Source organism: Anas platyrhynchos, chromosome 1 (assembly GCF_047663525.1).
Source record: "Anas platyrhynchos isolate ZD024472 breed Pekin duck chromosome 1, IASCAAS_PekinDuck_T2T, whole genome shotgun sequence".
In the NCBI taxonomy this organism is placed as follows: Eukaryota; Metazoa; Chordata; class Aves; order Anseriformes; family Anatidae; genus Anas; species Anas platyrhynchos.
In genome coordinates this window covers 22,228,729-22,243,331 of record NC_092587.1, presented here as the reverse complement: position 1 = coordinate 22,243,331, position 14,603 = coordinate 22,228,729, and the positions used below count along the sequence as shown (strand labels likewise).

At 35.1% G+C, this 14,603-nt stretch overlaps 1 protein-coding gene across 4 annotated transcripts in view; it reads right to left on the bottom strand.

Moving 5' to 3' along the window:
• Positions 1–303: 303 nt before the first annotated feature.
• The window catches only part of GRM8 (glutamate metabotropic receptor 8), a 354,422-nt gene continuing 340,122 nt past the window's right edge, over positions 304–14,603 (bottom strand). For 3 of the 4 annotated variants that reach the window (XM_038172096.2, XM_038172110.2, XM_038172104.2), the window contains exons 10-11: positions 11,954–12,200; positions 304–6,280 (exon numbers count right to left, since the gene is read on the bottom strand). In XM_038172096.2, the coding sequence (XP_038028024.1) occupies positions 6,231–6,280; positions 11,954–12,200 (297 nt within the window). In that variant the 3' untranslated portion in view covers positions 304–6,230. Of the gene's footprint in view, positions 6,281–11,898; positions 12,201–14,603 lie in introns of all 4 variants that reach the window. The other variant, XM_038172100.2, reaches the window with a different exon arrangement.

Genomic DNA, 14,603 nt, shown 5'->3' with positions numbered 1-14,603 from the left:
CCTGGGAGCTAACCACCTGCTGTCATACTATAATGCCAAACAAGAAAAACTATTGCTCCCCATTTGTTCAGTGTTTCAGTATGATGGAAAAATGTGGAGTTATTAACATTCATGAAACATACAAAGAATTTTTCAGTGACCTTTTATAGACAGACTTTGAAAATCTTCAAAAGACTACTGCTGAAACAAGTATAACGCACTACTAATCTGTAAATCATTTCCTGACAATAAATTTAATGGAATTATTATTAAGATGTCCCATCTACTTTAAATTATCAAAACCAAAATATTGCCAGATAAATATGTCTTTCACACCAGCCAATTTATTTTCATTGCATAGACTCAACAGATTATTTCCACCAAATGTGTTTTGCAGTTCCCACGATCTGAATTGTAAATTTAAGCCAAGTAAGAAATAAAAAGGAGACAACATGACTTACATATATTCAGAACTATAGGATGCAGTCCACAGATAAGATCTATTCCTTCTTGCATTTGCTGTATCCCATTAATCACAACCATTTCTTCCTCCAGGAAAAATAATAAAGATTAGTGACACATATACTTTGCTCTCCTATTAGCTACTGAAATTTCAGGAGAAAGTCACAAAGAAATTACTTCTCTCTGATAAAAAGACCATTTCATAATTAGTTTGTAGGAGGTAATCATCCACAGCAAATGAAACATGCATGTAAAATATGAAATTAAAACACCAATAGGGCCCAAGGTGCATTGGATTAGACATCACTGAAACCAGTAAAAGTAATACTTGCATCTTCTGTCATTGAATTTGACTCTTTAAAATTTAACCAGAATGTATAGACCTATATGTAATTCCTTAATTATACCTCATGGCATACAACCTATTTGAAAATATAATGATAAACTATCATTTAATTTAATAGCTGATGTAATGTTGAAATATGCAGGATCATTCATGTGCATTTTTAAAGCTAAAACATGACAAAAGGAGGCTGCAAAGAGACAATTTATCTGCCATTCTCTCTTTTTCTCCCTTCCAGTAGAGGTATAAATAATGAAATAGTATTCCGATACAACACATTTGAAACTGGAGCTGCTAGGAATGTTTTTTTTTGTTTTTGTTTTTGTTTTTGTTTTTTCCCCTTTGGTTTGTAATGAAAATTATCTATTCATTGGAAGAGAGCTAGTACTATTAGTTAAAAACCCTGCTGTGGAAATTGCTATTTTGGCATTTCTTGAAAGGGGGGATTTTTGACAAAGTGACCCATTATTCTCTCTACAGAACAGTTAAAGTATTGCCTATAAATTCTGTTTAATTTCTGGTTTATTGACCTGATACATAGTCATTCAGATCTCATTGGATCTATCCTGCAGTCACAAAACACCATTAAGGACTTATTCTTGATCTCATTAAAATAGATTTGTGTGTCTTGATTATGTTGCTTCAGCACACTCACACATAACTGACCAGTAATAGTAATTTTAAAATAGTAGTCTGCTTTTCCATGATCAGAACTCAACCATGAGACTATAAAATATGTTTATATATATATATATACATATATATAATTTCTGGATTAAAAAATATTACTGTGCCTATTAAAAAGTTTAGTTATTAAACTTCAAGATCTCAGCTATTATTAATTCATTACTGCGAAAAATGAGTGGACTGAAAATGCTGGAGCCAAAACTGCTTAATGAACCTTGGATAATCAGGTTTTCAGACACTGTCTTACTAACCTGTATAAGCAATACCCCACAGGCTAGCCTACTATAATACCTCAGTCACTGTGCTTTTGGCATACAACTTTTGGTCTTGCCACTAGCACCTCATTTATAACAGTTGCAGTTTCTCCCGGATAAAAGTTAGATTGTAATGCATTGCCCAGTTGTGTATTGCCCATCTGATTTCTAAGTTATTGGGTGTTTTCAGGTTACAGCCTGGACTGGAAATAAGTAGAATCATCTAGACCCTCTGTGTGACTATGGCTAAGTTTTCTGAAAGATTACTGTGAACTTCAGTTGGCTTTGGCATGATATATATATTTTGGGTCTGTGTATGGTCAAGTGGGAGAGAGTAAATCCTTGCCAAAGAGAATAGTGTGCACAAGCTTGAATATGTTGGAATTCCTTCACTGTTGGAATTTCCATTAGCATAGGTCTCACAATTACACCTTTCTGCAAGCTAAAGGCACCAACCCAGAACATGTTCTGTATGTATTTTTTTTTTTCTATAGCGAAGAGTTCATATTTGTAAAGGCAGACATTAAGAATTTGAAGAACTAGGATTGTAAATCAGTTCAAGAATTCTTTGCCCATTCCTAGTTTGTAAATAAAAGGTTTTAAGATCTGGAAACTTTTAGGTACCAAGGTGTTTAACTTCAGTCCGTCCCAATGGTAGTAATCTATCATTGTCTAAATTTTGACATTTTGAATGATTTGGCTCTTAGGTTCTTTTCATCACAACAAGCAATTGTTCTAGAGGGATTACAAATGATCCTCTGAAGCTCTAGCTGTTGTACATTTTCATATAACAGTGTTCATATAACAGTGAAGATTAGATGATTTAAGAGTGGCTTGTGACTGTAAATGTTAGGCCAACAGAAGATCTAGCTTAGCAGTCCCATAACACCATTTAATTCATAAAATCTAAGTTCCAGAGATATTTTATAAACACAAGTGATTTGCATGCTGGAGTTAGTGGTATGAATAAGGAATATAAATGATTATAAAAGCCAATTAAAATTTAAAATTGATACGTAGTAATGTAGCTTTACCTGACAGCCGTTTATTCAACACTAACAGCTTAAAAACAAAACATTTACTTTAATGATAAATAATTTGATGTCTCATCACAGATCTGTTAAATTAAAGGTAAGTTCTTCATGACATTTATTTATGTTCTTTTACATTAGGTCAATAGGCCCTAAAAACATAGTTTGAGGGGAAGGCAATGAAAAGGTATGTAAAAGTGTATATTGGAAATTTATATTTTGCATGGTTCTTTCCTATACTACATAAATGAGAATTTTTGAATTGTTTTGTCTGTCGCTAGAATGTACTGTAACATGATCATTGGTCAGATCTGTTTTCAAATTTCTACCACCTTCTGATTACATCTGCCTCAGGATTTCATTTTGCTTGCAAGTTTTTCATTTTAACTTACTTAAAACTTGAAAAGAGAAACATATCTGTCTCTACATATATGCTTACAATTTTTTGCATATGCACTGAGACAAGCATGACAAATTTTAACCTGTAAAATGTGTGTGTTAATGCCATTCATAATGGAAATATTTATAATGGTTTAACTGTAGCTTCATGAGTTCCAATGTGATAAAATAAATAAAGGGGTAGACCAGGAAATGGAGTTTGTTAAAAAGCAGTGAGCTTTCTGTAGAAAAAGAATAAGTGATGGCTATTTCATAGAGAGAGAAGAAAAATGAAGCAGCTGCATGAGTATTCAAAGACACAATAACAAGACTGTAGGGATTTCTTGTCCCATTGCTGACTGAATTCCCCCAATCTTCTCATAAAAATGGACCTCATAATATAAAAAATAAAGAACAGTGAAAGCAATTTTTCCAAAGTTCATCCTTTTTTATACCCATGTTGCAAAATTATAAGATTTTTTTCCTTCAACTACAATACAATTTTCTGTTTCTTTCTTTCTAGCCATTCTTTTTTCTCTGAGGTCACTTTGTTCCATTATATTTTGCATACGCCCAGCTCATTATGTGACGAACGTGGGCCCATTTCTCTGATAAGTTACATTAATACTAATGAGACTGATAAGGTTTCATATAGTCTATGTTTAAGCAGAAAGGCAGGAAATGCACAAAATAATGTTTATAACAGTCCACTTTTACTCTACAGTTCAATCAACAAACGTGTATTGGTCTTGGTAAATCTGTTCAGAATGTTTTCTTTAGATGTCTCTGAAACTGAAATATAGTCATATAACGTACTACGTTTTATGTTTATGTAAAGTGTGTTTATGTTTATTATTAATGTGTTCGTGCTAATATGAAATGTGTTTTAAATGCATTTCTTGTGAATATTTTTACTCAGATTCATACTGCTATGAATATATTATAATGTATGGATGTTACAAACTATTTGAAACTTGTTTTGTTGTGGATTGAAAAATAAACTTTTCAAAGGTTTCTTTTAAAAGGAACTGTGCCATAACACTAGTTTTCAGATAATATGTATATATATATATATTATTTCTCTGTTTTAGGAAATTCCTCCTAGACATGGGAATCTGGTTAAAGTATTGATCTAGTCAACTCATTTACACAAAACATTTCAGTTTGGTTCAATATTAGCTAACCAAACAGAACAAATAGGGTTTTGATGATTTTTATTTTTTTTAGGTTTGTTTAATTTAGAACATATAAATAATTTTCAGTACATTAGATTTTTATTCATATGCTTAAAACCAAGCATATGTTAGTTCACAGGTTTGAGACTGATGTGCTCATGGAAAGGCAAGGAAAAAGATTTTTTCATGCACTATACCACACATACCAAGCACACTGTACCACACTATAACACACTATGCCAAGGCATTCTCCAGTCAATAATTTAATTTGAATGCTGGGAAAAAGTAAGTATGCTTTGTCAAAGTATTTTGAAAAGGGAAATTCATTGAGATGTAGTTTGCTGGCTGCACTGACATTTAAATGTTGACACTGTAACAGAAAGAATATCAGTTTCAGATACTTCAATGTTCATTCACTAAACTATGTAATTCAGCTTCTGGACAGCTGTTTTACTATATGTTTCAAAACCACAGCTCCTATGACAGAAAAAAGCGTAAGAAGCCATCTGGGCTAACTCATGAGAAAGAGCCAACTGATTATGAAGACCCATTGGCCTGATGAGTACTGATAAGTACTGTGTGGAGTGAAAAAGTTGTAAAGAACATCACAGGTACAGTAATAGTTGAATTTTTTTAAATCTCTTTTAAATTTCTTTGGAAGGCTTTAATAACATGATAGACACCTATATGAGTTTCTCTCTCTCTTTGGGTAAAGTCTAAAGCACACAGAATCTTTCAACACAATATGTTAGAAGATGTGACATTTTTTTTTTGACATCTGTTTCTTTGATTTTTAAGTGTTAGTAAGACAACAGCACACTGGGTCACTGCTTTCCAAATTTTCCATTGATTTCTCTCCTGTTATTTCAATGTCACCTTTATTGAGATAAGCATCTGCTACATTCCCCTGTCAGAAACAGGATACTAGGCTGAATAGACTTTCAGCTTAATCCAGTCTAGCTGTCATACAGTCTAACAAACTGTAAGTTCCAGAAATAAAAAGGATCAGAACTATTAGTTGAGGTTCAAAAATGTAATACAATCATACAAAATAATAACCATCAGGACTCCTTCACTTTACAAACATATAAAACTTCATACCCTCACTTTAAGGGTGAGAAGGGGGAAAAATCCTTCCACTAGAAAATATAGTCACAAAAAGTTAACAAATAAATTCACACACTTCAGGGCATACACACACACACACATGCAGGCATGCACGTATATACACGCACATGTGCACACATACATACACACACACACATGCTTAGAGTTTACACTTCATTCTTCTGATGCCATGATTATTATTTTATTTGTACACCCACCTTTACTGCACATTCTAAACAAACAATAGACAACAGTGTAAGGACTTTTTTTCCTTAAAACTGCAACAAAACAAGTCTCAACATTTGCAAAACATTCCTTTATTATTAGAAATAAATTATTTTGTATAAAAATTAGCATGCGTTGATCATTGCATTTATTTTAGCATAACCCAGGACTTAAATCAGTCAGCCATCACAAGAAACAAACTCATCTTCTTTTACAAGTTGAACAATGTAGGACAGGAAAGGAAATTGTCACAATCACAAAAAAGTACTTACAAATATAACATCAGACATGATTTATTCAACAGCACTTTTTTTTTTTTTTCACAAGCTAACATTTGTTTTCCTTTTGTGATTTACTCCCTTTTGTGAACGAACAGTTCAGAGGTTTGACATTGTCTCTATGGTATAAAACTGGACTTTTCCTTCCCCTGTCACTTTTTGCCTTTTGCCTCTTGTTTAATCCTTGTCTTTTAGGAGACTGACTATTGATTTGAATGTAGACTACTGATAATTCCAAGACTGAATTCTGGTGATGGTAAAGTCTTTGTCAGATCCCATCCTGGAGTTCTTCCAGTGAATTTCATCCCTGCTTAGTTTGCCTGATTGCTGTAACTGACATAAGTTGTCTTGGTAGAGGATGCTGTAAACAAACAAACACACAACAACAACAAAAAGCAAAATTCAGTTTTTTGAGAAGCAAGAGGTAAAGAAACACATTTAGTATTTGAACTCAGAGAGTATTCCACCATATTTCCAATTGCTTGTAGAATAATGTAAGAAAGTTCAGTCGAGCATAAGCAGTGGGTAAGTTGGATATTAAGTTCTGTGCTCTTGGTGGTAACTTTTGTTTATGACTTGGAGAAGCAAAGGTCAAAAGAGAAGAAAAACAATGAGAAGTGGAAAAGAAAGTTCCTGGCAAAGACAATAGAAACTTTTTCTACAATATTTTGGTTATATCTTCTGTATGTACCACCATTGTTTTTAGTAGCTATCTGTATTTTGCTATTGATTTTAGCATAGGTGTAACAAGTACTTTCAATGTTCTATTTTTCTGGTAGTAGTAGTAGCTGATTCTGCATTGACTTTATTATTATTATTATTATTATTATTATTTATTTATTTATTTATTTATTTATTTATTTTAGATATATATTTTTTCCCTCTCTTCTACTGGTTGAAGACAACTTTGTAGCTGGTTGTGCTGTCCATCTAGAAGGGGGCTATATGTTCCTTGAAAGCAACAAAGCTTATTGTGAGAAACATCTCTTCCAGCAACTGACACAGGGTAACTAATGCCGATGGCACGTGTTCTCTGGAAAGTCTTCAGGCACAGAACATCTCTGTATACATGAGCCAGCAGAAATGCTTACAAGAGCTTGAGCTGTGTTTTAAAACTGGAATGCTATCACAGTACCCTAATGCTGATTGTCATCTGACCAGAATCACCTTTGGTTAAAGCTGAAATGCTCCATTCAAAATGAAGCAATAAATTGAGAAAGTTAAACAGCTTTACAATTTTAAAAAGTTATCAACTGCGAATTTGACATGGAAATTTGTGTCAGCTTCTAATCCTTTGGCATAAAAAATGTGACCCAAGTCTGTAATTAATATAGTGGCAGGAATATAGTGCTGGGAAGAGGGAAGTGATGATATCAGGTCTCACAGGGGGCTCTCTGACTGCAAACCAGTTGGGTACAAGGCAAACGAGACTACTGGGGACTTAGTCTTTTTTGATCTTAATTCTTCTTAAGAATTCTTAAATCTTAATCCCATATCTTCTTTCCCTTTTTTTCTTCTTTTTTATTTCTTTATTTTATTTATCTATATATTTTTTTAGATAGGTTCTTCATTCTGTCTTCTAAATCCATCCTGACAATCTTATGATTTGGGAAGAGCAAAGTATAGAAACCAAGAAATGACAGTTTCCCTCTCCTGCACTTCTTTTCACTAAAATTGCTGCAAAATACTATTTTGCAGTGGAAATAATTATGCTTACTACTTGCTTCATATTTTCTTTGTATTTCAGATAAATTTGATTCTAATATTGCATTCATTTTGTAAGACAAAACAGAACCAGACCATTGTAGTTCATCTGTCACTACAGATGAACTTTTTTTCCTTAAGAATTTATATACAGGAATGAATAATTGAAAGGAAGCTGCAAAATTGAATATTTCTTACTCCCACTTGCACAGGTAGTTCCAGTGTACCAGAGAATTTTTTTTTCTGGGATTGCGTCCAGAAGAACTTTGTGTCTGGAAGAGCTATTTCATGAATGGACCTCTTTTGGAACACTGAGCAATTCTTTCACATAAGTCTTCTGATCGATAGCAGTAGTACAGCACCAACATGAAATAGCTTTATTTGTGTGTATTGGGACACTTGAAACAAATATAGGCTCATTTACATCTTTCAGATCTTTCAGATGGGATGTACTGCTCCCATCTGAACTCTCCCATGCTCCCACAGCTGGATTTCTGAGAAGATTCTATTTCTTCCCTTTGGCTCCTTAAGTTCCTTCTGAGAAAAATATAGGACTGCTGAAATGGCACCAAGTTCCTGAGAGTATAAAAGGATTTTATTCCCAGCTAAGAAATAACAAATAAATGGACATCTGCAAACTCTGCACATTTGTTAAAAAAAAAAATTAAAAAAAATGATGGCAGGAGGAGGGCTTGTTTTTTTTCCCTCACTCTGAAAATAGGCTTAGATAAATGGTTAATCTAGAAAAATGGTTTAAGAAAAAGGTTAAGCTAGTTTAACATATCCCATATCAGCTGAATTCATGATAACTTTTCATGTGTATGTTCTCAGCCTACAGTGATACAATATAATAGGATTTATCACAACTCAGTAAGCTGAATTATGGAAGGACATTTGCAAGAAGCTCACAAAACACACACACACACAAAGTTGTTACCTCACCTCAGTTGATTTAGATTAACTTATTAATTTGCCATAACTTGATTGTATGTCTGAAACTTGAACATTTTTTGACAGAACTAATTTGGGATTGATCAAGAAACAAAAATTATCCTACTGAGTTCTGAGTACTATCACTGTAAAAAAAAAAAATATAACAGAAGAAGCTATTGTAGCTACTAGTTCAAAATCTGTTAAATTTAATATCTCCAAACACTTTTTTCACTTGTTAAGTATTGCAAGTGTCTTTACAGTTCACTGTAATAAGCCTACAGTTCCTGTGTGGGAATCTGAAAGCTTCAGCAGCTGGTGTCCTGCTCTTTAAGACTGTTAGCATTTCATAGTAATAACATGAACCACATTATGGCAAGCTCAGATGGCCAGAAAAAGTAACAAACTTGGCTCAAAATATTTCTGGGAATGAACACTCTTTTCTAGCTCCAGTTACTATACTGCTGTTGGCATGAGACAAAGAGAAAAAGAATAAAATAAAAGAGGATCTAAAGCATTTTAGGATGATTACTGGGAGCTGACCTATATGAATTTAAAGTTGTCTTTGTTATGTCTTCTGTAATTGCATTTGGATATTTTTTCTTCATTCTGTTTCCCAATACAATTTGTTTTCTACTAAATATGAATGTATTTCTACAAAAAAGGTGACTGTATTCATGTGGGGGACAACATGGAATGGAGGTTATTTGCATGAAAGAGGATGAATGAGAGAAAGCAGAGCTGTGTCTGGATGGGAAGCCAAAGGAATTAACTGACTGTCTCATCTTATTTCTCACCTAGTTATGAGCACTATTATCTCTACCAGCATGTGTGCTTAGGCAAGGGAAGGAATCACTACCCACTTCTGGAATACTTAGAATATCTCGCTTTTTCATAATCAGCTTCATATGCTGTCCGTGAAAAGATCTTCCTCAAATGGAGACAATACAAGAAGACATTTTGCAATGTTAAGAAGTTGTTACTGTTGAACTAGTGAAAATGAGTTATTTTGAGTTGTGCAGTGAGAATTCACAGGAACTTCCAAAAGTTTTGATAATAACTGTTTTGGCAGAAAAGAGGGAAGCTGATCAAATCCAAATGCTACAGAACACGTTGAGAAGAGAGAAACCCATCTTGAGGCCAAAAGCTCGATTATACAGGGACAATGCAAATGACTTGGGTCTGAATTTTTGTGTTTGGAGCATTATGATGCCTGGATCAAAGCCTAGTCAGAATATACTCCTAGTGAGCTCTCAAAATTATATCGATGTGCTACTGTTAAAATCATGTTCAGAGCCCAGTAAATACCCTGTGTACCTCACACTACTGGAGAAACAAACTTGCTTCCAACAGCAGCTGTTTCTATGAATTATGCATAGTCATAGTTTAAAGAATACCAAACACAGCATTTCTTAATTAGACACAGTAGATAAGCATCAGACACCCAAGACTATATTTCCTACTCTATTTCTCACCCTAGTGTGTAATCCCTCCTTTGACTTTTCCTCAGAAGTTGTTCATTTTGAAAACTCAGCAAAATACACTCCTTTTTCCCTTCTGAATTTTCTTTGGGAGACTTCTAAAGATTTGACAGATTAATGAGTTCTTCACATTTCCGTGATGTTTTGTGACTCACAAGGAGATTCATTGCCTTTCTCCTTTTGCCTTTTGTTATATACGATAATATGAAGCTGTACAAACACATATCTCAGTCTGGTGGACATAAACATTTTGAAGGCCCATGAGCTCAGCAAGACAATTAGTTTGCACTGAGTATCCTCCATGCATAAGCAACTACAGAATGGTAAACCTATGGAATATTTTTTTACATAGTCTTCAACCTGGCAAGCTCTGTTTGAATTCAGCGAGGGTCTGCATTTTTATGAAATGACATATTTCTTCAAACTTGGCACTTTCTTGTCCAAATGTGCTCAAGTAAAATAGTACTATTCTATCTCCTGTCCACATCATCAGAAAGTAATGAAAAAGTAAAATGACTGAAAAATTAGTCTTTAACTGTAACAGCTTCTATCTACCCCATGTGTCCTTTAGCTCCTCAATGGATAACCGATTTTCCACTACTACTAAGCTCTGGGGGGTAAAGTTATTGGTTCTATTAATATTTTCTTGTAAGTATTTATTATTAAGTCCAGACCATAAGTCTGTATGTCATGTAGCGCAATTGAAGCTATAACCTCTGTTCTGTTCCAAACCAGTGTAATTTTAGAGATCTGGCAAATTCAAGAGCTTTCCTGACACAGGAAAGAACTTCTTCCCATTAATAATCCATGGCAAATCAGAACATGTAATGATTAAGTTGTATAGGAATTACCATATATTTGTACCAAGATGAGTAGGATCACAACAGATGAAGTATTAGAATGAATCCAGAGTAGGGCCACAAAAATTGTCAAGGGGATGGAGCACCTCTCCTATGAAGACAGGCTGAGGGAGTTGGGATTGTTCAGCCTGGAGAAGAGAAGGCTCCAGGTAGACCTCATGGCAGCAATCTTCTAGTACCTAAGGGGCCTACAGAAAAGCTCGAGGGAGTGTAGTGATAGGACAAGGAATAATGGCTTTAAATTTAATGAAGGTAGATTTAGTTTAGACAACAGGAAGAAATTATTTACTATTATGGTGGTGAGGCACAGGCACAGGTTGCTCGGAGAAGTTTTGGATGCCCCATCCCTGGAAGTGTTCAAGGCCAGGCTGGATGGGGCTTTGAGCAACCTGGTCTAGTGGAAGATGTCCCTGTCCATGGCAATGGGGTGGAATTAGATGATCTTTAAGGGTCCTTTCCAACACAAACCATTCTGTGATTCTATGAAATGCTTTGATGGGAAGTGTTATTCTGGGAAGTGTTAGCGATCATGAGTTGTGATAAATGAACAATAAATATTAACTTAGGGTGGAAAGGTAAAAAGGATTATTTTCACTCCTATATCTAACTGCAAAATAAAAACCATGTTAACTTTCCTGTATGTTTTCATGAGCCTTTGAGTTTTGAATATACAGTGATGACCAATAATACACCTTATGAATTGACAGGACATACTGTAAAAGCTGACAAATCAATGGACAACACAGCAAATTAGCTTTATTTAAAACAGATGATTATTTATTTTTTTTAAAGATGTGGCTTTTCAAAATTTGCTCGTGATTTTTTTAATTTATTTTTTTACCTAGCCTTACCTAACCTCTTATTACCTATGAAAATCAATTTGTTAGAAACAACTCTAGGCATTCCTGCATTCAGCAGTACATTAATTCTCTGGATTCATGCATACCAAACAATGAAAAGAATAAAGTTAATTATTAAAATAAAATGCATTCCTGTAAACGTACATCTATTAGGAAGTGCTGCCACTCTTGACCATGGGAAAGTCTACAGATGACTTACTGTTGGTTTCAAGACTTTCGCATAGTTCAGTTTTGACCTCTCCATTTGGTCTGTCATTTCCTTTTTGGGTCAGTTTGCTTTGCATTGTGGCAGCTGTCACTACCGCCTTGAAGCTTCTCTTCCGTTTTTGAACATTCTGCTCTGGATGAAAAATGATAATATAAACCTTGGGCATGTAGAGCATGCCCAGAGACACAGAAGCACTTAAGCTCATGGAGACAGTAAGTGTTGTTGTCTGGATGTACATCTGGGGAAGGAAAGAAACAACATAAAAATCATTGTTATATTGGTTTAACATATGAAGGCAAATAAAATAATTATCTTAAAAATACTAGCCAAAAAACAGAAATAATAACATTCTTCCTTTTTTATACATACATCAGAAAGACCCTTGACTTTGGTTGCCTTTAATTAGTGTCAAGTATGGCTTGAAAGGTGGGCTTGTGCAAACCTCATGAAGTTCAACATGGCTAAGTGCAAGGTCCTGCAGCTGGATTGCAGCAATCCCAGACACAAATACCATCTGCATTGAGAGCAGCCTCGCGGAGAAGGACCTGGGGATGCTGGTTGATGAGAAGCTCAGTGTGAGTCAGCAAACTGAGCCTGAAGCCCAGAAAGCCAACCATATTCTGGACTGCATCAAAAGAAGCATGGCCAGCAGGTCAAGGGAGGTGATTCTCCCCCTATGTTCTGCTCTCGGGAGACCCCACAAAGAGTACTGCATTCAGCTCTGGGGCCCCAAGGTCCAAGAAGGACATGGACCTATTAAAGCCCTTCCAGAAAAGGGCCACAAAAATGATCAAGGAGCACAACTCCTACGAAGACTGGCTGAGGGAGATTGTTCAGCCTGGAGAAGAGAGGGCTCCAGGGAGACCCAGGAGTCTCCAGGGAGTCTCCAGACAGTCTTCTAGTACCTAAGGGGGGCCTACAAGAAAGCTGGAGAGAGTCTTTACCAGGGATTTCAATGACAGGACAAGGAATAATGGCTTCAAATTAAAAGAAAGTAGATTTAGATTAGACAATAGGAGGAAATTCTATACTCAAAAGGTGGTGAGGCACAAGCACAGGTTGCCTGGAGAAGCTGTGGATGCCCCATCCCTGGAAATGTTTAAAGGCAGGCTGGATGGGGCTTTGAGCAACCTGGTCTAGTGGGAGGTGTCCCTGTGGGGGCGTGGGGTTGGAACTTGATGATCTTAAGGTTCCTTCCAAACCAAACTATTCTGTGATTCTATGATTCAGTGGCTGCTTTATGTTTTTGTTTCTTTGATAGATTGATTGATTGTTTTAACCTTAAAAGTAGGCACTAGAAATAACATAATATTTATTAAACTTAATTCTCATAAAAAAACAATTATGAAGTAAAACCTGCTCATTGTCTTGGCAGACACTGACTTAGTTGTCAAGCATGATTTTAAGCACTAGCCAATACTATCACTTTAAGCTGGAGATAACTTTGCCTTAAGGAGAAAAGTACATATATTATATACTGGTATGCAGTCACCATTAAGCTGAACATTTTTAAATGTATTTTCATATACAAAGTTATTCCATTACTTTCTCCCTAGAGATCACAAACAAACTGTGTTCTTACTTAAAGCACCATTAGCTGAGAAATGTGACAAATGTATTTCCAAAGGGTGGACTCTCACTGTGAACCACTTTGCAAAGCATAAGAATGATTATACAGTAAACTGCCCAAAATTCTCACAAAATGAGGCAAGGACACATCTACTCTTTAAGAAAAGATGGAGAACGCTTCAAAATTTATATGATGATGAACCTGGTTCCAGGGAGAGCACGAGACTGAAAAGACAAACAGGATTTCCTCTTGTGTTGAGGAATGTTATAGGGGCAATATCTCTCTTCTTTTCAATAACACATCGAGATAATACATCAGGAAATATATACTATGGAGTCATTTCTCACATCAGTGAAATAGCTGTGTTCCTTTCAATTTCCAAATTGACAGTTGTGTGCCTGAAAGCAGATCCTGACCATCATTTTGCATGAGTGTTTCTAAGGACAACTTCTCACAGTTACATTAATAGGCAGTTTTTTTCAGACTTCCATAGAAGGACCTCTTTGCAGATGCACACTCACATGCAGACAGTACCTACGATCTATCTTTTTCCCTCTGAACCAAATAAGTTGATCTCCAATTGAACTGGTACAACATTGGCTTTTAGAGTAAAGTGTTGCGTTAAGTGGTGTCTAAAAGTAAAGATATTTTGTTTCCTAAAGATGCACGTATTTCCTAACAGAATTCGCAAATCTGAAATCAATGCAAGTAAGACCTTTAACAAACTGTAATGTATATGAAAATTCCATTAAACATAAAAAGTGTTTTTCTGAAGCCTTACTAGTTTTGAAAATCAAACCCGTGGCTATTAATTGACTAGCTGAGCATCACCTGGCGATCCTCTAACTGTGCCTGACATTGAAATAATTTTGTAAGTCTAAAGACAATACCTGACCCATAAGTTCTTTTTTTTCTCTTATGGTTCAATATAAGTATCAGAGGATAAAAAAGGATAAAGATCCTCTGGATGTTATAGAGTAAAAAACATACATTCATATAATAGCACTGGCTATATTAGCAACAAGTATTTGCATCATGGTGTGGGCCTTTTTGGAGAAGGCCTTTTTGAGA